At 52.9% G+C, this 27,257-nt stretch overlaps 2 protein-coding genes across 2 annotated transcripts; both read right to left on the bottom strand.

Annotated features, from left to right (window-relative positions):
• Nucleotides 1–4,155: 4,155 nt before the first annotated feature.
• Nucleotides 4,156–4,644, bottom strand: LOC136510982 (uncharacterized mitochondrial protein AtMg00810-like). Its single transcript, XM_066505242.1, has one exon. It carries the CDS (start codon nucleotides 4,642–4,644, stop codon nucleotides 4,156–4,158), a length of 489 nt encoding a protein of 162 aa, XP_066361339.1.
• A 17,643-nt stretch (nucleotides 4,645–22,287) lies between these two features.
• On the bottom strand, nucleotides 22,288–27,123 carry LOC136510981 (uncharacterized). Its single transcript, XM_066505241.1, has 3 exons — nucleotides 27,100–27,123; nucleotides 25,999–26,385; nucleotides 22,288–22,977 (listed from the first exon to the last, which is right to left on the bottom strand). The coding sequence occupies exons 1-3, from the start codon at nucleotides 27,121–27,123 to the stop codon at nucleotides 22,288–22,290; spliced, it is 1,101 nt and encodes a 366-aa protein (XP_066361338.1).
• Between the last annotated feature and the right edge of the window lie 134 nt (nucleotides 27,124–27,257).

Here is a 27,257-nt window from a genome sequence, read left to right as displayed (position 1 = left end):
TATCGTTTAGCTGCAGGCCCTTTTCCGTGTACAATGAGCTATATTTCTATCCTTTAGATCTTTTTTTTATTTAAATTTTTTATATTTTAGTTTTAGGTAATAATGTTTTGTGTTCATTATAGAACCAATAACGATGACAAACTAGCAGAGCATCAATAACATTTTTTTCCGTAACGATAATGCTTTGTTTAGGGCGATGCAAACCATCCACATAGAGAAAGCACACTGCATGCCCCGCTCGCCTCGCTCCACACGCGTCGCGCGCCCTTGCTCCTGCCCACTCTCGTCGCGCCGATTCGCCCTACCCTCTGTAGTGGATCAACGACGCCAAGGTGCAAGGCCACACCACCGTCTTCGTCGCCAAGTTCTTCGGACACACCGGCCTCATGTCCTTCCTCAACCCGTCCTCAAGCCGCAGCGCCTAGGTAGGCCTACCGTAGCCGCCTCCACCACGGTGGGGCATCTCCATTCGACTGTCGCGGCCGCCTCCACCTCGCCGAGCGCCTTCCACCACATCGGGTGCCGCCATCTGTTGTCACAGCCACCTCCATTGCGTCATTTCGCCGCGCCACCCGTTGCACTGAAAACGCGTGTTGCAAACGTATGTTCCAGTTCTTTTAGAGGTATGTTGCAAGTGTTTTATACAAATGTTACAAAAGTAGATTCAGATGTTACATATGTTGCAATGGTTTGTACACGTATATTGCAAGTGTCCATTCCCAACATTTATTCTGTTTTTCAGACGTTATATTGCAAGTGTGTTTATCTGGATGTTGCATATATTTCACACATATGTTGTAAGTGTTTTATCTAGATATTGAGTATGTATTGTAATGATTTTCAAGTGTTTTCACACGTGTCATACGCTTGTTTTAAATGTTTCATCAATTTTCTTTTGTATGTTGCAAGTATTGCATCTGGATATTTTAAAAGTAGATCGGGTGTTCCACATGGGATGCGTGTGCGAAGCCGGAGGGGGTGCGAGCGCATGGCGCGCGCCCCCGCGTGGGTGCGCAAAACGTAGGCGCCGACGGGCGACGTTTGAGCCGCGTGGGCCCTCACGTGGAAGCACGAAATGGAGGCATTGAAACAGACTACAACGGTGCGCATCTGGACGTGGGCAGCCGTAATGTTTGGCCGCTAACAGTGTCATTCCCCTAATGGTCGTCTGTGGAGGATCCCCACCATGGATTTTCATTGATGGCCCAAAACAACCCAACTGATGTTTTAGCGTATGTTTGATTTAGCTTAAGTATATGAAAAAACTGACAGTTTTGAAAAAAAGTTGTTGTGAGCTATGTGTTGTAAAAAAAATATATAAGTTACTTAGTTAAAACAACTATAAAACATATTCCTTCTCTTCATTTCGCTTGAAACAACCGTAAAACGTTTCTATTTCTTCACCGATGTGAAAAGACATAGAGCTGAAAGCCAAAACCAGGGTTCATGATGCTGCAAAAATTGTACTACACGAAAGCAGTTGGCATTCTGTTTCTAGCAGGAGGAACACTTTACGAAAGCTGAACCAATGCAACCTTAGAGCATCTCCAGTAGACTAGCTAAACAGACCTCCTGTAACAACCCGGATTTTTGTGCAACCCAAAAATCCCAACTTTTTAATTTTTTGCTTGAATGTGTGTTGCATGTAAATGTTAGGTCAAACTTAAGTCAAATGTTTTCCCTTCCCGCCCCCAAATTCAAAATTCCAAGCTTCGAAACTTTGTACAATGAACCGCTTGTCATTAAGATTGATCACCTACGTGACAAGAGGTATTTTCAAATAAAACGTTTCTGAGGAAAATTAAAAACTTGGTTGAATTCGAGCCGCACTTGAATTCAACATGCAACCTCTACACTTGATTTATTATTTTCCTAAAACAAAAACCCTAACTCTCCCTCATCTTCTTCAAAGGGAGTTTACAATAAATTGGTGCACCACATGTAGTATAGATGCATGTATGATTTGGTTCTTGTCTTGGTTGTGCTTGGAGGTAGCCCCTCTTCCTAAAATCCCAAGAGAAAATAGGAAAATCCCCTCTTTTTCATCCTGGCCAACAGGCCCATTTTGGCCCAGCCTCCCTCCGGCCCAGCAGGTAGCATCAAAGGCCGTTGCCACTCTGCCCCTCACGTGCGCAGCACGTGCGAAAGGAAGCCGCCGCCGCTCTCGTCTCGTGCATGCTCCTGTACGGACGCCGTCCCTAGGACCCGCTCGTCAGCTGCTGAAGGAAAAGCTAGCCGAAACGCCGTCGCCTTTTCTCTTCACCCCGCCGTCATCTTCTTCTCTCGGCCGCGCCCGCTCTCTTCCGTTCTGTCGCTTTTCCTCCTTCCGTCGTCTGTCGCCGGCCCCACCGCAAGCGCGACGCCATGACCGTACCCAGACCAGCGCCGCGCCCTCTCTGGAGCCCTCCAGAAGCTTCCCGACCCTCTCACCTGCCTGTGCCACGGATGGTGGCCGCGTGTCCGCGAGCACGCGCCCCGACGATCGCCGTCGTCCGTAGAGCCTCCGGACCCCCGTGGAACCCTAGCGCTCGCCTATAAGAACCCAGGCCGACCCCTCGCCCTCACCCTCTCCCTCCTGTCCGCCGCCACCCTCCTCGTCTCCTTTCCCGCAGCAACCCACCTCGCCACGGCGCGGAGCCGCGGGCACCATGCCAAGCCGGACCACGAGCTCTCCCCTGCGTCATCTCGCCGCACCGCCGCCATGCCCCGACGCCGCCCGGAGCCCGCGCGGTGGTTAATCGCCGCGGCCTCGTCTGTGACGGCGGCACGCCACTCGACCGCACCGCGCCCCGCGGCAAGCTGTGCAAGGCACGACATCGCGTTCGCCTGTGTTCCCGTCCTCGCCAATCCCGCCGCAAGGCTGAGCCGCCCCGCCTCGGAGTCCATCCATGCCACCAGTCCAACCCTGACGACGTCGCGGCCACGATCGGGAACGTCGACCGCCTCGGCCATCCGCGCTCCCCAGAACCACCGGTGAGCCTTCCCTTGCCGAAAGCCCCCACCTTTCCCTCCTCCGTCGTCGTTCATGCTGAGTTCAGCCCTCGTGCCGTCTTGTTCCTCACAGGGGAGCCTCACCTCCCCTTCGTCCCTGGCGTTGCAGCCTGAGCCCGCCACCGACGACGAACCAGAGCCCCTTGGACCGCACGGAGCCACCTTGACCCGAAGCCCTCGCCTCACCGGAGCCGGAGCCCTCTCGGCGCTGCGCTCCACCACACGTCGCGCCGCGCCGAGGATCGACACGACCACGCCGCCACGCCGGAGCACGGCGTCGACCGTTCGCACCATCCTAGAGACCCTGACAGAATCCCGATCAAGGGCGAGCGCGAGAGGGAGAGTGGAAACACACGCGAACACAATCTGGACACGGATTTGGTGCTGCTAAAACTGGCAGCTTTTTTTTATTGTATTGAACTCTATATGTAAAGTAAATACATGCAAGATTACACGGCTGAAATCAACCGAGAGAAACGCGGCACGTTCGTGCTTGACCGCTGCCATTCCAACGGCCTGGGACTTGCCGCTCGCAGTGTGCGGCGTGCGCGCTATTCTAGCATCACCAAGCTCTATCCTATCTGAAAACGGAAAAACAGACTAGTGCTCAGGACTTACTCAAACATTCTCCTCCTAATTCCTGAGTCACCTATGCTAGCTTTACCATGCCGATCTCCTGACGAAGCTCCTGGAAACGAACACGGCCGAGCGCCTTGGTGAGGATGTCGCTCAGCTGCAGCTCGGTGCCGACGAACTCGACGTCGATTAGCTTCCTGTCACAGCACTCCCGGATGAAATGAAATTTGACATCAATGTGCTTACTCCGGTCGTGGTGTACTGGATTCTTCATGAGTGCGAGGGAGGACTTGTTGTCCACCTTGATCTTGGGCGCGAGGATCTTGCCTCCGACGAGCTCAGCCAGTAGACGAGCCAGCCAGACTCCCTCGCACGCTGCTCCTGCAGCCGCGATATACTCTGCCTCACAGGACGACAGCGCGACCACCTTCTGCTTCGCCGACTGCCAGGCGATCGGACCTTCAGCGAGAAAGAACATGAGCCCGCTGGTGCTCTTCCGGTCATTTATGTCCCCTGCAAGGTCGCTATCGGAGTATCCCAGCAGCGTTGGCGTAGCTTCCTTCTTCTGTCCAGGGTGGTAATGAACCCCTAGTGCATTGTGCCCTCCACATAGCGGAGGACACGCTTCACAGCAGGCATGTGCTCTTGACGTGGTGCCTCCATGAACCTGCTCAGGTAGCCCAGGGCGTACGCCAGATCAGGCATGGAATTGCACAGATACCTGAGGCTCCCAATGATGCCGCGATACTCAGTGGCATCCACACTCGGCGTCGTGCCCTCTTTGAGCAGCTTGAGCTTCAACTCCATGGGCATGGCGCAAGGATTGCAATCAGTCATCCCCGCCTTCTCCAAGATCTTGGCGGCATAGGCACCTTGCCGGAGAGTAATCCCGACAGCCCCCTGCGTGACCTCCAGGCCGAGGTAGTAGGAGAGTGCTCCGAGGTCGCTCATGCAGAAAGTGCTCTTCATCTGCGCCTTGAACTTGGCCACCGCACCTGTATCACCACCGGTTATGATTAAGTCGTCGACGTACACGCCAACGATCAGGCGTCCTCCTCCTTTTCCACGGGTGTACATCCCGTGCTTGTTGATGCAACGGCTAAAACCGAGCCCCAGCAGCGAGGCGTCGAGCTTCTAGTTCCATGCGCGAGGAGCTTGCCGAAGACCGTACAACGCCTTGTGAAGTCAGAGCACCTTGTGCTTGTGCTTGTCGTTGATGAACCCTGGCGGCTGCTAAACGTACACCTCCTAGAGTTCACCGTTCAAGAACACTGACTTCACGTCCATGTGATGGACGGACTAGTCGGAGTGCGCCGCGATGGCAAGGAGCAGGCGCACCGACTCTAGACGAGCGACGGGTGCGAACACCTCCTCAAAGTCGATGTCAGCACGTTGTACGTAGCCCTTGGCGACGAGACGTGCTTTGTACTTGATGATGTTGTCGTTCTCGTCGCGCTTGACTTTGTACACCCACTTCAAACCGATGGCGCGCTGTCCGTGGGGGAGCTCCACTAGCGACCAGGTGTTGTTGTCGTGGATCGACTTCAACTCCTCCTCCATGGCGGCAGCCCAATTTGGGTCACCGTCGGCTTCCTTCAGCGTTCTGGGCTCCTCCACACTGACGGCGTGCAATTCGGCCTCCTCGCCGCCGTGATGTGCTAGCCCGGGCACGACGTCCGTGCCAAGGATGCCATCGAGTGTTCTATACCAATGCTCCACGCCTTCATCATCATCTGCATCAAGGTTGTTGTCGATGCTAAGCGGTGTTGCGAACTCGATCTACGTCCCCGTAGGGGCGATCAGAGTTGCGAAACGTGGAGAGGTTGTAGGTGGGACAGTCGGTGTCGGGTTCATAAACCTGAGGTCCCTCGAGGACCGGCCTCCACGCCTGGGCTCGGCCTAGGAAAACAACATATAGTTCATGGGCCGGCCCAATAGTCTAAAACACAACGGGCCAGAAAGGCAGTCTGGTCGCCGACCGGAAGGTCTACCCAAAAGAACAAGTGCTCGTTTGTCAGCTTCTTCGGCCCACCTCTCTGACCGGAGCACTCGCTTTAGGCACCAGCCGCCTCCAAGCGGTCCCTCCAATCAGAAGGCCTGGCCCAAAATGCTCCTTCCTACTTCGACCCCGTGACTTCGACCCCGTGACCGGGGCTCATGGGAACCCTGCTCACCGCTCTTCTCCGACTGACGCACTGAGAGCCGACTAGAGCCATCCGACCGGGGGCACCCCGTTCGGAAGGAACCAGAAGACGTGCGGAGAAAGGTAAGGCATGGCTCACAAGTCAAAACCACTGTACCAGGAACCATACCCTGCATGAAACAGTGCTCTACAGCCACCCTGACACAAAGTATTGTAGGGGCCGCTAAAAACTCCCATACGGTAAGCCCCCTGCGTGTCTCTGGACATCGATCGTAGTATGGGCTCCAGGATTTGCCATACCGGGTGAACATAGCACGGCTCCTCACATGCCACTAGGCATCAAGAAGTATTTGCAAGTACTGGTGTTCATCCTTCTTGAAGAAGATAGCTCAACCTTCCATGCGCATCTGACATTCAACAGCGACATCGACAGTGTTGGGGGGCGCCTACCATTATCCGGTCTTCATCAGCATAGGCAACAAGGCTTAGAAACATCCGTACTCTCTCCCTCTCACCTGTAAAGCCATCCCCTTCATCTATAAAAGGGGATGCTCTCCCTCCTACGAAGGGGGATTGACTTCTTGAAGTTTAGACTCACTAGATCGACATCAACACCTCCAACCGCAGGACCACCAAGTTCTGACCGCAACTCTTTCGGACGGAGCCAACCGAACCTCTTGTACACCCCCTCCTTTCTCCTTCTCGTTTGTAACCCCACTACAGACTTCGAGCACCTAGGCTCAGGAATAAAGTCACCGACTGACCCCGACTGGACGTAGGGCACGTTACCCGAACTAGTATAAATCCTGTGTCATTGAGTGCTAGGCCACCTCCGATCACAATGTACAACAAAACTATAAATATTCAGTAGTTGGTCATTTTCTGCACCGACAGTTGGTGTCGTCCGTGGGGAAGACGCTGTACGTTCAACACTCTTTTGGTCATCGGATGACCCATTTTTCCACCACCCCCACCATGGTGGGCTCGAGTGATACGATTCGTTTTGGCTCACTGGAGTTCCTCGCACTCTCGCCCGCCGGGATGCGGGTTCCACCCGTCTTCGAGCCATCCCAGGCCTTCCACTTTGGGAGCCTGGACTTCGTCGCCGACCGGCTCGGCGTACTCCACCTCCACGAGGAGACTCACGGCTCGGCACCCGTCGGAGGGACGTCCTCCATCAACTCCAGGACGCGCGACTTCGATGACGCGGCATCTGCGCTTCATTTCGAGCAAACTCTTTGCTCAAACCCCGCTGTGAGTAATATACATGCTGTTATTTACTTACTACGCTCTATCTTCTGCCAAATACCCGGTGGGTTACCGTTCATCGTAGCCACCATACGGCCGGTTCCCCTATGGCCTCACGTCTTCCGCGGACACATACGCCCGGGGACTCCAAAAGGTGCTGGCGCCGCACCCTCTCACGTCTGAGTTCGTGGGGATGGCGAGCTATGCTCCCACCTGTTTCCTCGACATCATGGATGACAACGTCGGGAGTGATGGCTCCAGCATCGGTGACGTGGCGCCTAGCCACTGTCGGTCCCGGGAGTACGCTGCGGCGAATGCCCTAGAACAGCCGCTAGGGGTAATGGAGTCCTTTCGGACCCACGCCCCACTAGGCCCTCACACAGAGACCCCTGAGCTCACACGTGAGCACGAGGAGGATCTACGACGACAATGGCCGCATCAGCCACCAACTACACCAGCGCGCTCGGCGCACCACACTACGCCCCGTGCGCATAGACCGGTGAGCGGTGCTTAGGGTCACGCCCGTCAACCCCAGCGCAACGCCCCAGTTCGAGGGACCGACCCCCCACAGTTCGCTTGGGCCAGTCAGAACATTGCCGCCGCGGCAATGCTCCTGCGCAGCCTGTCCGAGCCGAACGACCCTCACGAACAGGTGATCCATCGAAACCTCCAGGCACTGGTGGAGACCACCGCCGTTCAACAAGCGGAGTGCTCCGTATCCCGACACCGACTTGCGACCTCGCTCCCCATCCGAGGAACAGGGACGCAGCAGATGCGGCACTACACCCTATCACCGCCACAACCACCAATTGTGGCACAAGAAGCCATAACCGCACCTCGTCTTGACTTGATGACCACCCCATACCAATCGCTTATCTACACGTAGCTCAGGCCGAACCAAGACGCGTGCAGCTTCGACCGGAGTCTCAGCCCTGACAGCCTAGAACCACGGACCTTTGTCCAACACCCCCAGCAAGCGCCTTTTCCACCACGCTTCAATGGGGGCCGCGACAAAGGTAAGGCCAAGCGCCAGGATCAAGACGAGGGCCCCTCCACGTAGAGGGAAAAAGAACAGAAAGGATCGCCGCCAACCAGCTAACTTTGCGTCGGTCACCGTGGCCGATCACGCGGGCACGTAGCCCTAGCAAGACCCTCCGAGCCACTTCCACAATCTGATGGAGAGCCCGTGCACCAACCATGACTACCCCGTCAAGCACCTCTACAAGGACTACCAGCTCCTCAAGCGCCTGCTGAGGTAGGCTGGCAGGCCAAGGGAAGAAGAAGGCGAGGAAGCAGCAACCAAAGGCAGGGGCATAGCAGGCAAGGATACAGATGACTGAAGCATGAAGTGATCCGACCAGAAGCCTACCGACTGAAGGACAACGACGACGACACTCTCTCTGAGGACCTTGGAATAGCTATGTCTTTTCTTCTTTTCCTAAGTTTCAGTCTTACCTTTACTTAGCGAATGCTCCTAGAAGAGCACCCTGACCCGAACACTTTTCGGCTCGGGGCGCTCGAGGGCTCCACTAGGGGGCTCTACTACCCCTCTATTTTTGTTTTTACCTTAAGTACTCTTTTACTTTTGTATGGAGAAACTCCTTCCTACCCGAACAAAAGGGCAGTTCGTTCCTTTGATTTACCATACGTAACTTTGCTTTAGAACATTCCGACTGATCGCACCCTGCCTTTTCCTATGGCTACGACCGACCGAGCCTCGCGGGCCACGCCCTAGGCTTGCAAAGTTGCAGCCCACGAAACAAACGGGCAGGTACGAGAGAGAAATAAATTTAAAACAAAATTATGCTAAGGGAGAACTAAGGAACGAAAGGGAACAAACTTCCCCGAACAGAGCAACTCCATCACAAAAACAAAAACTGATTGCAGTCATTAAAACGCACATGAATGTTTTACATAGGGGTTCCCCCCCACGAACTTAAACTTCTTACATTTACTAACTACTTATATTTAAAAGGTATTAAACCGACCTAGCAGCATCTGCTGACGGCGCGACCGACGAAGGCGTAGGCTGCTCGCTCCCTGGCAGCACGACGTTTGGCTCGATCAGGGCCAAGGCGACGTTCCCCCCCGAACCAGGCTCCATGCTATCTGCAGGCTCGGAGGCATCCTCTCCATGCATGCTTCAGGCCATGTCTTGACGGTGAACATCCATCACCCACTCGGCGGAGACTTGCTCTGACACCGACCACGCGTGCGGTAGCAGGCTCACCCTGATTGACTGGATGTCTTCTATGTTCAAGCATTCAGCATACCCGCCATAGATAGTGGTGAAGTCTAGATTCGGGTGGTACGTCGCCACCGAGGTCAGCACCCCCAACGCTCCATAAAATAGCCCACTCCTGATAAGGTCCTTGACCGCGTCCGAGACCTCCGCCAGCTGAACCGTGGGCGCACTGGTACTTGGCGCCGACCCGAAGACTTCCAAAACGACGAGCTGGGTGGTGTTGCGGATCTGACCAAGCTCCCCTTCGAGAGCACGTCGCTCTTCACAGGACTTGGCCAGCTCCTCAACATTCCGGCTGAAGTTCACCTTGGTCGTCTCTAGGTCTCGCTCCAGCGCCTTCACCTTTTCACCCAGCTCTGCAAGAAGGGCGACAAGCTCAGAAACAGGCTGGGGGGAAAATCAACACCACGAGAAAACAAAAAGGTATGCACCTATGCGAGAGGCCTCAAGGGTGGAGAGATCCTCTGCCTATCGAGCCGCCTACTCGCGCAGCCGGGCACTCGCGTCCTCCATTCCCATCACCTGGTCCACTTCCGACCGGGCCCTCTGCTCTGCCTCCAGGGCCTTCTATGCCAACTCTAGGGTGGCTCGCTCCGGCTCAAGGGCTGCCAAGGCCTCTTGGAGCGCCGCCTCGGTGTTCGCCAGGGACGTCTGTAGCCTTGCCTCATTCTTTGCATGGTAGACATTTGCCGCCTCGAGCCCTCGCTCGGCAGCAGTCGCCCGCTCTGTCGCACGCTGCTCCTCCGCCCGCGCCGCAGCCGCCTCGGCCACCCGGGCCTAGGACTCACGGCAAGTGGACTCCACCCGGCACTCAAGCTCGGCCATCTAGGCGTGTTCCGCCTAGAGGAAGTGAGACTTATGGGACAACACCTTCCTTATTTTCTGTGGAAAACAGACATTATAAAAATAACCGATGAAAGATTCAAAGGGCAAGGAGAAGTACCAGAAACTCACCTCCGTGGCGAGCTGCAGGTCGACGTCAACCAGCTACTGAGCAAATTGAGCCTACTTCTGAGCGCTCTCTAGCTTTGTGGACAGCTTGGCGAGCTCGGACACCGCGGCATGCCCTTGCCCCCCCAAAAATGTCCCAGAGCTGGTGCTCCCGGGAATCCCAAAGGATGAACCTTGCCTTCGATGGGTCCTCAGGGAAGGGCCACTCTAGGTCACCCTCCGATAAATCGTTGGAGGGCCCAGCCTCCAACCGGACCACCGCCAGCTCCCGCGGCGACACCTCCAGCTCCCGCGGTGACACCGACGTTTCCGCCATGATATCCGCCTTGTTGTCAGATAGGATCTCTACCACCACATTCGCATGGGACGCCGCCTGGCGTCCCAACTCCGTCCTGGCCACGCTTCCCTCCTGCGCCTTCGGATCTAATGGCAAGGATGGGGCGTGCAGCCCTCCACCCGGCGAGGTAGGGAGCTCGCCCCCCTCCTCTCCTCCATCGCGACTGGCGGAGGAGGGGCCACAAGAGTTACCTCCAACGCCACCTCCACCATCGGCATCGGGATCGCCACCAACAATGTCACCGCCGCTATCACGTTACCAGCAGCCGCCCCGAGGGACACCACCCCCAGGAGGGAAGGCTTCGCCGCCGCCACCCTACTGCCCCCTCGCTCACTACAACATGCTGCAGAGTGGGCCTCCAAACCTCCTGCACAGAGGTCGGGGCGATGCTCAACCCCGGTGTCCCTCGACCGCTGACAAAAATCATGGGTAAGCCACACTCCAAAAAGACTCGACCACCAAAAGTCGAAGAAGCAACAAAAGGAAACATACCGGGTGGTGAGCGGCACTACTCTGAAGACAGGCTCCGATGACGATGGGCCCACAGGACAAGGACCGCTCCCGGACTATGACCCGCGCCCCCTCACTTCAGACAGGGTCGGAGTCATCCCAATTGCTCCTGCCCGGCCTACGGGTCGCTACGACCTTTGGCTCGGGGCTCCCCGACTGGAGCAGCGGGTGGGGCATCCCCCGACTGTGAGTCATGGGTCAACTGGGGGCCAGTCTGCCCCTAAGACTGCCCAGACTATTTGGCCGCACCCATGGCAGGCGGGGCCTCCTTCGGCTGCAAGTTCGGCGTTGGCACCGGCCCCGTCACCGCACAGTCGTCGAGCCGCTCCTCGGACCGCCCGGCTCGTCCAGCCGCATCCGCCACAAGCGACGATGAAGCTAGCAATGCCGCCAAGGGGCATGGTGACCGCATCCACTTCGCCGCGCGCTCACCAATGGCGTCCACGCTAGCTGCACGCTTCCTCGATGCAAGAACCTCCACGCGCCACGCGGCCTCCTGGTCCTCACCAGCAGATGTCGCCACAGGGTTGCGACCCACCACCGAGGTCGCAATGACCTCCCGACTCTCCTCATTGGAGAAGACCATGTCGTCTAGATCCGTAGGATCATCCAACGCGAGTTCCAACTCGACGTCGCTCTCACGTTCCCCGGCTCTCACGCGTTGGGCGACCTCCTTCTTCTTCTCTTCTTTATGATAAACCTCCTTGGTTTTCTTCTTCTTCTGGGTGTCTGCCGCCTCCTTCCAGGTGGCCTACCAGGCCCGGCCCACCGGTCCCTTGGGAAGGCGTGGCTGGGACTTGTACCTCCCAAGCCCCTATGGAACGAATGAACTGAAATAAAAAAAGAAGGGGGCAGAGAAAAAAGCATGAACAAAATAAGGAAGCATACCAGCGTGGACACGATCGAGGCATTACATAGTATGGGTTTTCCCACCACCGTCTCTCTGGGCCTCAGCTGCAGCACTCGACCGATGCGACTCCAAATCTCGTCGTCCGGTAGCTCCTCCGGCGACGCGCGGTCTGGGTCCGACCGACCGTCATAATTCCACATCAGGTGCGTCCTCTCTGCCAACGGCGCAACCCGTTAGCGGTAAAGGGTGTGGAACACCCGTACCCCATCTAGGCTGCCCCTTACGAGCTTCTGGAGCTCCTCCTCAATGGCCTCCACCTTGTGCTTCTCCGTGTGGGCGTAGCCCCATGACCAACTCTTCTGCTTCACCGGCCTCCCACCGGTAAACGCTGGAAACGGTGCCTCCGCCAGATTCCTAATATAGAACGACTCCCCATGCCATCCCCGGATGGAGTCACATGGGGAGTACGTGGGATACGAGCCTCCTGTGCATGGCTTCCTCAACAGGGCGAAGCCTCCGACCAGAGCAATCTCGGCTGAACTCTAGTCCGCCATAGCTCTCCCAGAGAAGAAGAGCCGGAAGAGATCCACGTGCGGCTCCATCCTGAGGAAAGCCTCACAGACGGTGACGAAGCCAGTGATGTGTAGCACCCCCGTCGGATTGAGGTGCTGTAGTTCCAGACCCCACTCATTGAGGAGCCCGTGTAGGAACCAGTGCGCGGGGTATCCTAACCCACGCTCGTGGAAGGTAAGGAAAGAAACCACCTCATCGGGACGAGGTTGTGGGAACTCCTCCTCCTTCCTAGGGACCCTCCAGTGCGCCACCTCCTGCGGTGGCAGGAACCCCTTCACGATGAACGCCTCCAACACCGACGCCCTCACGGTGGACGACCTCTAGTCCAACATGTCGGTGAGTTCCTCTCTTCTCCCTCGTTCTCTCCCCTTTTTTCCTAGAAACCTCCGCGGCTCTTAGGAATGCTCACGGCAAAGAGGAGGAGAGAAGGTGGCAGTAGACAAAGAACAGGCAAAAGAGTAGAACGAAGATCCTCTCCCCTCTCCTACTTAAGGAAAAGGGAGCAGCAGTTATGGAGGGACGCGCTGATTGGGGAAGCCAGAACGATGGGGCGAGATTTTCTCTTTCTTTCATTTAATGCAGATAAGACGCGCCCTGCTTGATGGAACGGCTCCTAATCGGATGGGACGTGGCCTGGCCATGGCCCACCACTACCGCATGATCAACCACTACCACATGACGGGCACAGGAACCGAAGCGCCACCGTACGCGGGTGGCTCCCCACTTCCCTAGGCCAGACCTAAAGGAACCCGAATGATAGGTAAGGATAGACACCGACTGACAGGTAAGAAAGCGAAGGGGCACCCCATGTAGGCCACGCTGACTCCATCGTGGACGACGGGCATGGGTCCCAGTCGGACATTTCTGACTGAAGCTCTTTGAACCCCATCACTCAGGTCGTCAGGGTCGTAGTCGGACTTTTCCGACAGAGGCTCTCCGAGCCCCGTCACTCCAGTCGTCAAGGTAAACATTACCAAAACCCCCTCTATTTCATTATAAATCATTCATACATCCATACGTGCATTCATCTCATACGCCTGAACCCCTCGGACGGTCAGGGCATGAACCGCCCAAGGGCTCGGGAACTAAGCATCGCACGTGCAGCGAAATGCACTAGAACGCTCCGTGTTGCGCCACGAAGCAGCGGCTTGCCTCATTCGACATGAGCAACCAAATAGAGCCAGGGGAGAAAACCATAGATGAGCACCGTGCGGCCTTCGCCTGGTCTGTCAAACCGGGTCATCTCAACCTTCTCATTCTATCCTAAACCTCTCGCCAAGCCCACAAAATCTCCATCGAGGGGAGGCCATTAGGCCACCTAGGTCGGTCTCTGGAATGACCTAGGCATCTATCGGGCTATAGATAAAGGAGTAGTGGAATGTCACAAGAGGGCTATGTTGACCCCATCACAAACGACGGACTCGGATTCTGCTCAATCACACCCATTAGCAAGCTCACCGAGCTAGTCTTCGAGCCCGAGTGATCGGGACAGGCGACGAAACTTAGCCCCTCTGGTTGTGAGGAACTGGATGGGGTAGCGCAAAATGACTCACACCAACCCCCACGAAGGCCCGATAAGGCTCGGGGGCTCAAATGCCAAGGGACCACGACTCCGAACTCGCATCGATAGGATCGGCGACATCTAGCTATGGCTCTTGGGACCGCGACTCCGAACCCGCGTCGATAGGATAGGCGACATTCGGCTACAGCTCTTGGGACCGCGACTCCAAACTCGCATCGACAGGATTGGCGACATCCAGCTACGACTCTTGGGACCACGACTCTGAACTCGCGTCGACAGGATCGGCGACATCCGGCTACGGCTCTTGGGACCACAACTCTGAACTCGCGTAACGGCTTCACTAACTAAAACTAACTTTCGATCCACGGCGCGCACCCACGCTTGGGTCTACTTGCGACTCCACCTTGCCCGATCCCACGGCACGCATTGACACCAAAGATCAAACTCTGTTGCATCCAAACTAAGCTATCTCCGTTCACGGCACGCACCGACGCTAGTGTTTGTCTCAAACTAAATTTCCTCGCCCAATCCTCGGCGCGCACCAACGCTAGGGTCAGTAAGTTCTGTCTCAATCCGATCCCCACGCTTAAAAACACCTCGGCTGCACAACGATGCCATGGTTAAATAAAATTCCATCTCAAAACTAAAAACACGCACACCCATGGGTGCGCTCGTGCGCACCCACCGACACAACACAAAACCCCCCAGCCAATTCCGCCCGAACCACCCAGGGGCTCGGGGGCTACACCCGCTAGCAAGACAAAAAAAATCCCTCGGACGATTTGGCTCAAATCGCCCGGGGGCTCAGGGGCTCCTGTCGGGTTCATAAACCTAGGGTCCCTCGATGACTGACCTCCATGCCCGGGCTCAGCCTAGGAAAACAACATATAGTTCATGGGCCGGCCCAAGAGTCTAAAACACAATGGGCTGTAAAGGCAGTCCGGTCGCCGATCGGAAGGTCTACCCAAAAGAACAAGTGCACGTTCGTCAGCTTCTTTGGCCCACCTCTCTGACCAAAGCACCCGCTTCAGGCACCAGCCGCCTCCAAGCAGTCCCTCCAATTGGAAGGCCTAGCCCAAAACGCTCCTTTCTACTCTAACCCCGCGACTCCGACCCTGCGACCAGGGCTTGTGGGAACCCTGCTCACCGCTCTTCTCCGACCGGCGCACTGAGAGTCGACTGGAGCCATCCGACCAGGGCACCCCATTCAGAAGGAACCAGAAGACATGCAGAGAAAGGCAAGGCATGGCTCACAAGTCAAAACCACTGTACCAGGGACCATACCCTGCACGAAACAGTGCTCTGCAGCCACCCTGACACAAAGTATTGTAGGGGCCACTAAAAACTCCCATACGGTAAGCCCCCCGCGTGTCTCTGGACATCAATCGCAGTATGGGCTCTAGGATTTGCCATACCAGGTGAACATAGCGCGGCTCCTCACATGTCACTAGGCATCAAGAAGTATTTGCAGGTACTGGCATCCATCTTTCCTGAAGAAGATAGCTCGACCTCCCGTGCGTATCTAACATTCTACAGCGACATCGATAGTGTTGGGGACGCCTACCATTATCCGGTCTTCATTAGTGTAGGCAACAAGGCTTAGAAACATCCGTACTCTCTCCCTCTCACCTGTAAAGTCATCCCCTTCATCTATAAAAGGGGATGCGCTGATGAGGACATGGCACCTTCGGATATGAACAATGATTATAAGGTGCGCTCGTTCCTATATTTGCATAGTGTCTTTGGTTATAATTCACTTGGTTCCACATGTACATGTCACTATTTGATTGTAGGTTCAAATGTGTTTCATAATGGAAGTTCATCAAAGTTGAACTTTTGGTTCGTCGGCAGCCCGACAGTGCCTCATTGGGAAGGCCATAACTCATCCATCCGGAGTGTGATCGAGGTCAATGAGCACTTGATGAAAAGCTTGTTTGATAAGCTTTCAAATAGATCTGGTCCCATCTCAATATCACATTGGCAAGGCCTCTAAATCACCAATACATTCTATCGCTATTTCTGGCGGGAGCTACACTGTCGTCATGGGCTTGTTAGACATCCTTGGGACCCAGACCCAAGTTGGAGCACGCCCCAAGAAGATGGAGAATGCCTAAGAGATGGCCTTGGACGTCCTCCTCCTTGGCCACCACCTTAGGAGGCCAGCAAGGACGTCCAAGCCAAGCCAGAGGGCCAGTCCAATCCGAGTTCGAGTCTGCCTCGGCCGTCAGGACCAGTCTACAATAAAACGGACACCCAGGACGCATCCGAACTCCATTTTTTATAATCCACGTATGGATGGAAAGATAATTTCATAAGGAAACCAATGGAAGTGGTGAGACATCAAAATTCCATCAGAATCAATGGGAATCATCGAAACAATTTAATGTCTAGAATCTGTCACGGCGCTGCGTCGTCGTCTTTTGGGCCGTTGGGCCTTGTAACGTGTTGGGACACCTTTAGGACGTGAAGAGGGATCCTTGGACGTCCCTTAGGCTATATAATCAGTAGACACCACCTACTTTTGGTTTTGGGTTTTGTTTTAGATCAATCTGTTATTGAACAGTCGCCGTTATCGGTTTGCAAGACCCCAACTTCGAGTGCTTAATCATTCATCTGCAATTGTCACTTTAATTGAGTTGCTTTTTATCTTGTTCTTGCGTCTGTTCTTTGATTCGCAGCAGGGATTAGCCTTCTTGGTGAGGTCAACCGGATTGTGACACGGTTGATAACCAGAGGAGACGTGGTGCTAAGGTTGCAGGGTTCGGGTCTTTGTGATATGAAACCGAATCGGTGTGTCATTCTCCGCCACAACGATAGTTACCATCACCTGACGGAAGATCGGGATCCCCGACTCCATTAAGTGGTAATCAGAGCTTCAGGTATACCATCAAGTTCGCATCTTACCCTTAGTTCGAGTGTTTTTGCTTTTATCCCATAGTCCAATGCCATATTTGTTTCCTATCCTATAACCATCCGCGCCATAGCCTTTGCATAATTCAGTTTTAGAGTCCGCTTTGTTGAGTTTGTGTCCTAGGTCAAAGTCTTGTTGCTGGTTTAGATTGTGTTCTTTTCTAGTTTGTGTTGATACCTCCACCCACCGCTATTTCGTATCACCATCGGTTTGCATCTTGTGTCCACTAAATCCCTGATTCGAGCAGCTTCCTTAAAATAGTCATAACTTTTGCATCCGAACTCGAAACGGGAAAATTTTTATATATACGGAGAATGCCAGAAAATTTTAGATCTATTTCATCCCAGTGTTGCTGGGTTCGTAAAAATTAGATTTGCGAAATTCGATTAGGAAAATTGAGTTTCTGGGCCCACAAGTTTTGGTATGCTTTTTAGCACAATCCTAATTTTCTATAGGCCACATCTTTTATTCAATTGAGCTCAAATTTTTTGTGGTTTATTCTTGTGTGCTCTTTGCTGAGAAAAAATATCAAAAGCGCAAAAGCAAGAAAAAAAGATTGGACAAAAAATAAAAGAAAAAAAGAGTAAAAGAGAATAGAAGATATCGAAAAGGAGCACATAAGGAACACTCAATAGCTCTATTGTTTGTGGTATCTTTTGCCTTGTTCATATCCGTTGCTACCTTTAATACTTGTTTCCTTTCATCCTTGTTTCCTCTCTTGTTTATCACAACTAGTGATAGAAACATGTATAGGCCAGCAACTAGGACAAGTGCTCTAGACATTTATTTAATATTGCTGTCTGTCACTGACTTGTGTGCCACATATATATATTTGTTCTTTTTCGTGCCTCCTAAGCTCCACATATACTTCAGATCGGTATAGAAAAAGACCCTTGCAATCTTAGTGTTACACCCTCACAGGTATCACGAATCAGCCACCGGTTGTACCGTTCACTGCTTTGTATTGGTAAGAACCTTTTAAGAACTTGGTAAGACGTGTGAGAGTGTGATTCCACTGAGCAATAAATAGTTGATAGGGCATTTATTTTGATTGCTAACAATGCCAAACAACGAGTTTCTTTTTAAGTGTGAAATGCAGGACATCATGGACCGACTGACTACAAGGATGGATGAAATAATTGTAAAAGCGGTCACTAGAGCGTGCACACAACCTTCCTCCTCCACTGCTACAATAACGTCATCACCGTCACCTCCCGCATGTACTACAGAGTTTGCACAACGCGTGCTCAGTTCTCAAATGGAGAAGGCAGAGCAAAACTAGTTCAACAACTTGTTCCAAACATACTTTGTAGTGAAGGAACGACGTTGTCGTGTTATGATTGATGGTGAGACTTGCAACAACCTTGCAAGCTTAGAGATGGTTGAGAAGCTTGGTCTAACCACACAGCCACATCCACATCCATATTACATGCAATGGGTAAATTCTTGGGATAAGATACAGGTAACTGGAATTGCTCGTATTGAGTTTTCAATTGGTCTTTATAAGGACAACGCAGAATTTGACATAGTACCTATGCAAGCATGTCAATTATTGCTAGGCAAGCCATGGATATTTGAAAATAATGTTTTGCACAACACAACTACTAATAAATATTTGCTCAGATATAATGGTAGAAAAATTACTTTTATACCTATGGCTGCTACTAAAATTTTAAGAGAAGATCTCATGAGAGCAGAGAGAAGAAAAAATGAGCCTTTTAGAAAAGAATGGGCTATTTCAGATGTTACAATACCGTCATCTAAATCTGAATTTTTACAAAATGGAGATAGTGCTTTGCCTCTTGTTGGAACTAATATTTTGCAGCATGTATCCCAAAAAGAGGACAATGTGACTGAGAAAGAATAGGTAAATGTATCAGGTAAGAGCTCTCTTGATGTGCTGATTTTTTCCACCAATGATGCTAATAATTCTATACTAAAATCTTCTATTGATTTACCTTTGACACAGGCCGAATGTTCTACTGATCTTTGCGATAGAGAAGAGTTGTGTGATAGTGATATGATTATTAATGTGCCGCAACCAGTGAATGAGAATGATTCTTTTGTTTTGGAACCAAATACTTGTGCTAAAAATAAACAATTGCTTCCAATTGCCACTGAACAAGATGAACTAAAACTGTTGTCTTCTCTAAATACTTTGGGGTATATTGAGTTTGAGACACTATGTGCTCTCAGTAGTTTGGAGGAGAAATTTAATTGTGCAGGATTGCCATGGTTATCTAGATGTACATGTTACTTTATTGGCAAATATAATTGTAAAGGAGAGTATATGGTGCATCGTGTCTATATTTGTTCAACTCTGAAATCTCCTTTCATTGTGCAAAAATATGATCAACTAGAGGGCACCAATAGCGATAATGTTATCATGTCGAAATCCCCAAGTTTTGTAATGAGGCAACAGGTTAAATTTCAAGAAGGGGAGCAATGTTGGCTACTACCGACAACTTGTCCACCAGCTAAGCTCAAACCGAGGACGGTTTGTTGTCAAGAAGGGGAGGATGATGAGGACATGGCACCTTCGGATATGAACAATGATTATAAGGTGCGCTCGTTTCTACATTTGCATAGTGGCTTTGGTTATAATTCACTTGGTTCCACATGTACATGTCACTATTTGATTGTAGGTTCAAATGTGTTTCATAATGGAAGTTCATCAAAGTTGAACTTTCGGTTCGTCGGCAGCCCAACAGTGCCTCATTGGGAAGGCCATAACTCATCCACCCGGAGTGCGATCGAGGTCAATGAGCACTTGATGGAAAGCTTGTTTGATAAGCTTTCAAATAGATCTGGTACCATCTCAATATCACGTCGGCAAGGCCTCCAAATCACTAATATATTCTGTCGCTATTTCTGGCAGGAGCTACACTGTCGTCATGGGCTTGTTAGACATCCTTGGGACCCAGACCCAAGTTGGAGCACGCCCCAAGAAGATGGAGAATGCCTAAGAGATGGCCTTGGACGTCCTCCTCCTTGGCCACCACCTTAGGAGACCAGCAAGGACGTCCAAGCCAAGCCAGAGGGCCAGTCCAATCCGAGTTCGAGTCTGCCTCGGCCGTCAGGACTAGTTTACAATAAAACGGACGCCCAGGACGTATCCGAACTCCGTTTTTTATGATCCACATATGGATGGAAAGATAATTTCATAAGGAAACCAATGGAAGTGGTCCCACATCAAAATTCCATCATAATCAATGGGAATCATCGAAACAAGTTGACATCCAGAATCTATCACGGCGCTGCGTCGTCGTCTTTTGGGCCGTTGGGCCTTGTAACGTGTTGGGACACCTTTAGGACATGAAGAGGGATCCTTGGACGTCCCTTAGGCTATATAATCAATAGCCACCACCTAATTTAGGTTTTGGGTTTTGTTTTAGATCAATCTGTCATTGAACAGTCGTCGTTATCGGTTTGCAAGACCCCAACTTCGAGTGCTTAATCATTCATCTGCAATTGTCACTTTAATTGAGTTGCTTTTTATCTTGTTCTTGCTTGTGTTCTTCGATTCGTAGCAGGGATTAGCCTTCTTGGCGAGGTCAACTGGATTGTGACACGGTTGATAACCAGAGGAGACGTGGTGCTAAGGTTGCAGTGTTCGGGTCTTTGTGATCTGAAACCGGATCGGTGTGTCGCTCTCCGAACAAATCGTTGTTTATCTTGAACCTGATGAAAGATCGGGACCCTCGTCTCCATTATGCGCTCCCTCTTATGAAGGGGGATCGACTTCCTGAAGTTGAAACTCACTAGATCGACATCAACACCTCCAACCGTAGGACCACCAAGTTCCAACCGCAACCCTTCCGGTCGGAGCCAACCGAACCTCTTGTACACCCCCTCCTTTCTCCTTCTTGTTTGTAACCCCACTACAGACTTCGAGCACCTAGGCTCAAGAATAAAGTCACTGGCCGACCCCGACTGGACGTAGGGCACGTTGCTCGAACCAGTATAAATCATGTGTCATTGAGTGCTAGGCCACCTCCGATCACAACATACAGCAAAACTAAAAATATTCACTAATTGGTCATTTTCTGCACCGACAGTCGATGACGCGTGTATTGGTGTCGACGGGGCTAGCGGCTGTGGCGCAGTGCGTTGGTGCCGTACCTCGTACTCTTGCTCGATGGTGAATGGCTCCAGACGTAGATCAGCAGAGGTGCTATCCTAGTCCTAGCTCGTGCCCTCGTCGAAAGTGGCGTCGCGAGAGATGATGACGTGGGTGCTGGTGGGGTCGTAGAAACGGTACGTATTGGAGCCTGCTTCATAGCCAATGAAGACCACCTTGTGCTCGCGGTCGTTGAGCTTGGTGAGGTGCAGGCGAAGGCGCTTGACGTAGGTGACGCACCCGAACACCTTCAGGAAGTGCACGGGTGGCTTCTTTCCGTGCCACGCCTAGAACGGAGTCTGCCCAGTGAGCGCGCTCATCGGTTCCCGATTGAGGAGGAACACAACAGTGTGCACCGCCTCGCCCCAGAACTGCGCTGGCATGCCGCGTGCACGCAGGATGCTCCTGGCCGTTCCCACTACCATCTGGTTCCGACGTTCCACGACACCGTTTTGTTGTGGCGAGTATGGAGCCGAGAAGTGGCGCTTGATTCCTTCATATGTGCAATGTTTACCAAACTCAACGGAGGTGAACTCACCCCCATGGATAGTGCGAAGCACCTCACGCTCGACACGGGCCTAGAACGCCATGATCGCCGCCGGTGCGTCCGCCTTGGTGCGAAGGAGCGTGAGCCACATGAAGCGGCTCATGTCATCGATGAGCAAGAGGAAGTAGGCGTTCCCGATGGGTGTTGTTGGCGAGATGGGGCCACAGAGGTCACCATGGACCAGCTCGAGCTCTTCCTAGGCCCGGTACTTGGCAGACTGGGGAAACGGCGTGCGCTTCTGCTTTGCCAGCACACAGTCCTCGTAGACTTGCTCGACATGGTCGATTGACGGCAGCCCACGTACCAGGTCCTCGCGTCCCAACTTGTGCAGCGACTAGAAGTTGAGGTGCCCGTACCGCTCAAGCCAGCGCCAGGCGACATCGTAGACACGAGCAGTCAGGCAGACGGGCTAAGCGATGTTCATGTCGAGGTAGTAGAGCCGACTCGGCAAACGAGCGAGCTTGGCGAGGAGTTGGCGACGTAGGTCGTAGAGACATAGGATGCCGGACTCGATGTCGACCTTGTAGCTGTCCTCATCCATCTGCCCAATGCTGACGATGTTCGTGGTGAGTCGCGGGATGTAGTAGACACCGTCAAGGCGGCGATGATCCCCGGACTTGCAGGCGAAGAGGACGGTGCCCTTTCCCTCAATGGCGACCACCGACCCATCTCCGAACTTGACAGTTCCAGAGACGCCGGTGTTCAGCTCGGCGAAGACGTTCTTCGACCACGTCATGTGGTTCGTCGCGCCGGTGTCAAGCACCTAGCGGTGAGTCCCCACAGCCTCCTTCTCTTCTACGTTGTTGAGGTGGAGGAGGACCTTTCGTTCATCGAGGTGGACTCGGGTCTCGGATTCCACCGCAATGTACATCAGTGCCCCTTCTTCCTCCTCCTTGGCGTGCGTGACGTGGGACGCGTCCTTCTTCTTTCCGCGGCAGTCTTTGGCCCAGTGGCTCGTCTTGCCGCAGTTCTTGCAACGATCGCCGGGTGGTGGCCTCCCGCCACCAGTGTTCCCGACGCTCGCATTCTGGCCGTCACGGCCATCACGCGACGAGGGTCCTGCACCGCCGCGCCCGCGCCTGCGTCCACACCCACGGTGCTTCCCGCGGTTGCTGGAGCCTGCGCTGCCACCGGAGTTCTCCTGCTCACGGCGTACCTTGCGGCGGGCCTCCCAGTCTTCCTCGCAGAGCATCAGGCGCCCCATAGCGTCCGTGACCTGCTTTGGCTTGGTGCGTTCCTCGAACACGCGCAGTCGACCGACCACCTCTTTGACCATCACGACGTTCAGGTCGAGGAACATCTCAAGGGAGACGGTGGGCTGGTTGAGTTTGTCTGGAACCACCTGCAGCAGTTTCTTCACTACCTCAGCGTCGGTGATGTTGTCGCCGAGGGAGCAAAGATTGGTGGCGAGTGCGGTGATGCGGATGCCGAACTCGTTGACGGTCTCGCCTTCCTTGAAGGAGAGATTGCTGAATTCTTAGCGAAGCTGCTACGCGCTGGCGTCGCGCGCGCGCTCGTCGCTGATCCGCAGGTTCTTGATCGCGTCCCATGCCTCCTTTACCATGGGTTTGATGATGAGTGTGCTCCAAAGCTCAGATGGTACTGAACGTAGGAGACTGGCCATCGCTTGTCGATTGTCGTGGTACTCTTCCTCATCGGGGTCGTCGTCGATGCCATGGCGGACGGCGTCCCACACACGGAGGGTCTGGAAATTCACCTCCATTACCAATGCCCACTCTGGATAGTTAGTCTGGATTAGCATCGGCCACGTGACGTTGGCGGACGATCGCTCGATGATGCGTGGCCCGGTGGCCCGGGTGCGCGACCGGCGGTTGTGGGAGCGCCACGACGTCGTGGTGGCGAACGCGATGGAGAAGGAGGCTTCTTTCCGCCGGAGCCATCACCAGGGAACACCTTCTTGGATGGCGACTGCGACATGGTGATGGCGTGGCCTGGCTCTGATGCCAATTGACAGGATCAAGGGCGAGCGAGAGAGGGAGAGTGGAAAGACACGCGAACACAATCTAGACACGGATTTGGTGTTGCTAAAAACTGGCAGCTTTTTCTAATTGTATTGAACTCTATATGTAAAGTAAATACATGTGAAATCAACCGAGAGAAACGCGTCACGTTCGTGCTTGACCGCTGCCATCCCAACGGCCTGGGACTTGCCGCTCGCAGTGTGCGGCGTGCGCGCTATTCACGCATCGCCCAGCTCTATCCTATCTGAAAGCGGAAAAACAGCGCCGCGACGAGGATGGAGCCACGACGTCGCGACGGAACGAGCGTCACGGAGTTCAACCCTGCCTGCACAGGACCCAGCATCCAGGCACCGCACCCGTGGCGCACTTGCACAGCACGGCGCTGCCGCACCATTCGCGACAGCCATGTCCATGTCCTCCCCGGACCCGTGATAGCCAAGGCTGAGTCTTTCAAGGCCGCACCGGATCACGGACACGGACTAGCACAAGCCCGAGCCCTTCTGTGGCGACAAGATCGCCGCTTTCGACCTGCCCCACCTTCGTGCGGCCTCATCTCGCGTCCAAGTTCCTGCCTTTGCCCAGAACCCGGCCGTCCAGCCGCTGCCCGACCGTCCACAGTCTCGACGACGGCGGCGCGCCGCTGCCACCACGGCCAGGTGCGCTAGCCCAACGCACTCACGCGCACACCAACCCAAGACGCGGCCTTGACCCCGCACGAGCACGAGCACGAGCACGCACACTGGGCACGCGCACGGTGAGGCGCTTGCACTTGCCGTTGCGAAACCCGCCGCCGAGCCCCGTTCCGGAGTCCGCTCGCGAGCACCCACGAGCATGCACACGCAGTCGTGGATGCACACGCACGTTGCCCTGTCGCCGTTGCCCAGGGAACACGGCCGCGGCCACAACCCCTGCGTACGCGCCGCCGGGCACGCGCCAGCACGCACGTCTGGCCGCCGCACGAACACGCCGTTCCACCCCAAAGCTGACGCCTTTGGGGAAACACGGAGCGCCAACCAGCACACACGCGCAGCACGGTAGTGGCTGGGCGGCTGCTTCGCAGTTCGCTCGCCCGGCCATGGCACCAGCCCTGCGTCGTCGTGCTTCCGCCCTCGCCGTTGCACTCGTGGCCAAGGCCACGCCTTTTGCTTTGCCACCCGCCTTGGCGTTCATAGCTCCTGACCACGGCCTCACAGACACAGCCCCACACGGCCGTCGTCGCCTTGCCGCACGGGCCTGCATGCAGATGCCGCACCAGCGCATCACGGCCTCACCGCTGCCACTGGACACCCATGGTCGTGCCCATGTCGCACTCATGAGTTCGCCAGGAGCCTGTGGCTTCCAGGCCGCCGTCGCGCGCTCTCCTACACGCAAGCCATCTGCATGTGGATGGCTTACTTAATAATACTTAAAAAATCGAATTAATAATCAAGATTCCTTGCCGATACTCTACTCTAATAAATAAATAAAAAAGAAATAAAAAAGAAATCATCTATTTAACGAATAGCATAAGATCCATTGAGTTCTTGTCGCACTTCTTTGTGAAAGAGTAGAATGAGAAAGCCGGTGAATCTTAAACCCATTGATAAAAGAAAAAAAAGATAACAACTATGGTTAGGGAATAAAAGAGGGTTTGGGGATAGAGGGACTTGAACCCTCACGACTTATAAAGTCGACAGATTTTCCTTTTACTAGAAATTTCATTGTTGTCAGTATTGACATGTAGAATGGGACTCTCTCTTTATCCTCGTCCGATTAATCCACTTTTTAAAAGATCTCGAAAACAATGAATTGAAGGATTTGATTACTCAATATTCGATTGGAATAGATTCACAATAATTCTAAAAAATTATGAATTTTCTATTTCATAATCATTCCTAATTTCATTCTAAAAATAAAATAAAGAACCTATATTATAATATGGGTTCTGTGATTAATCGTTATTACTTCGATTCGTTAGAACAGCTTCCATTGAGTCTCTGCACTTATCCTTTTCCTTTGGGTTCTAGTTTGAGAACCACTTGTTTTTTCAAAAAAGGGGATTTGGCTCAGGATTGCTCATTTTTTATTCCAGGGTTTCTCTGAATTTGGAAGTTACCACTTAGCAGGTTTCCATACCAAGGCTCGATACAATCAAGTCCGTAGCGTCTACCGATTTTGCCCTATCCCTATTTTACTTTTCTTTGAAACTAGGATTACTTGTATAATTTAATCCATCTTTTAGTTTTTTTGAATTATTGAATTCATTATTTGACATAGTCTAGCAACTCCCACTCGCTTATTGCAATTCAGAATTGAATTGATTTTATCGTTGATATATTTGCAATTCAACCGGAATGAATATATCCAAAAGTTTTTCTCTCTCCCACCTCCCTCCTTCCTTTTTTAGAGTATTCAAAATCATACTATAACGATTGATATTCATTCTTTTTTTCTAAGCTGAATTAGAAATTTCATTTGCTATGATTCTTTCTTCTCCTTAGTGAACTATTTACCTTGGCCACGCGCACGCACTTGGCACGGCTTCTTCCGCACTGCGTGTTCACACACTTGCACCGTCGCCTCACTGTGCTGCAGCGTATGCGCACCACCCAAGCAGCCTCCTTTTTGGCCTGAGACCGCCGCCCCCTGGGCCGAGCACGCGAGGTCCTCGTCCTGCGCCGCTGCCCTAGCGATGCCATCTGCCGAGCGCACACGGCGAACCCTTCGAGCTTTTCGTCGAACACCTCCCGTGCTGGAAGCCTTGCCCTTTTCCCTTCTCTGTTCCAGCCCAGCAGCGGGTCAGCCCAGGTGAAGCCCAAGGCCGCCAGCCCAGTAGGCCACCTCGACCCAGCAAAATCCCTGGCCTTTTCTCTTTTCTGTTTTTCAGAAAACCTCTCCACCTTCAAAAATCCATATCAAATTCATCCTAGCTCCTAAAATTATGAAACCAGTTTCATAATTTTTCTAAAACCTTGCTCTACCTCCCAGTGCAGTTTTGAGTCAAGTTGGGTTAGTTTTTGCTGCAGTTTTATTGGTTCTTATTGGTGGACGCTCTCGGCATTTTTCTTTGCGTAACGACGACTCAAGCTCGAATGGATCCGACGACACACCCGGAGGTGATGGAACCTGATGGTGGATGACCCCAACTTCTGGAGACTCGTACCACTACTTCCTCGATATCGTAGGTGTCATGGCAGCACCTTATATTAGAGAATCCTATTAGGCATTGCAAGTAGAATTGCTAGCGCTTTATATTCATTCCTTTGCTAGTCTATGTGATGCATGCTATTGCCTGAGCCTTGATTGCCTTGATTAAAAACCTTTTCACCCTGACTACCCAGTTTCACGCTAGCACTTATAAATTGCCTACCTGCTTGCTTGCATTTACTTCCATCATTATTTACATATATGCCTTGTTATGTGATGTGATGGTTGGTTGGATGATGTGGTTGGTGGATCGGGGTTTGCCGTGAGGCTTTCTCGTGAGATAGATGGTAGGTTGGCACGACGGATGCGTTGAATCCCATGTGGGTGGTGGTGATCAAGGAGTTCTAGAGATATTTCTTGCATTGACCTATTTCTTTGGTGATATCGACCAGAGTGAGAGGATTTACCTTGGAAGGGTGCACCAGGTGCATGGAGTGCCCCAGATCTGGTTCTGATGGATATTATGGATTTGATGTGATAGGCGTGATCTCAATGACCAGAGTGAGAGAAGACTAGCCGTGATCTCGATCATGATCATTCCTGTGAACTGTTTCTCCCCGCTAGT

Source organism: Miscanthus floridulus, chromosome 16 (genome assembly GCF_019320115.1).
Source record: "Miscanthus floridulus cultivar M001 chromosome 16, ASM1932011v1, whole genome shotgun sequence".
In the NCBI taxonomy this organism is placed as follows: Eukaryota; Viridiplantae; Streptophyta; class Magnoliopsida; order Poales; family Poaceae; genus Miscanthus; species Miscanthus floridulus.
The sequence above is the reverse complement of the archived record's forward strand: the minus strand, read 5'-3'. Positions and strand labels throughout refer to the sequence as shown.

What these genes read in the sequence shown, in the direction of transcription:
- LOC136510982 (XM_066505242.1), bottom strand. Translation starts at nt 4,644, where the DNA reads ATGTACACCCGTGGAAAAGGAGGAGGACGCCTGATCGTTGGCGTGTAC.
- LOC136510981 (XM_066505241.1), bottom strand. Translation starts at nt 27,123, where the DNA reads ATGCACCTGGTGCACCCTTCCAAG. An exon ending in ACCTGGTGCACCCTTCCAAG is followed by an intron (nt 26,386 to 27,099) that starts GTAAATCCTCTC and finishes GGATTTTTGAAG; the next exon opens with GTGGAGAGGTTTTCTGAAAA. An exon ending in AGTGCGTGCGCGTGGCCAAG is followed by an intron (nt 22,978 to 25,998) that starts GTAAATAGTTCA and finishes CTCTCCTTCAAG; the next exon opens with GAAGGCGAGACCGTCAACGA.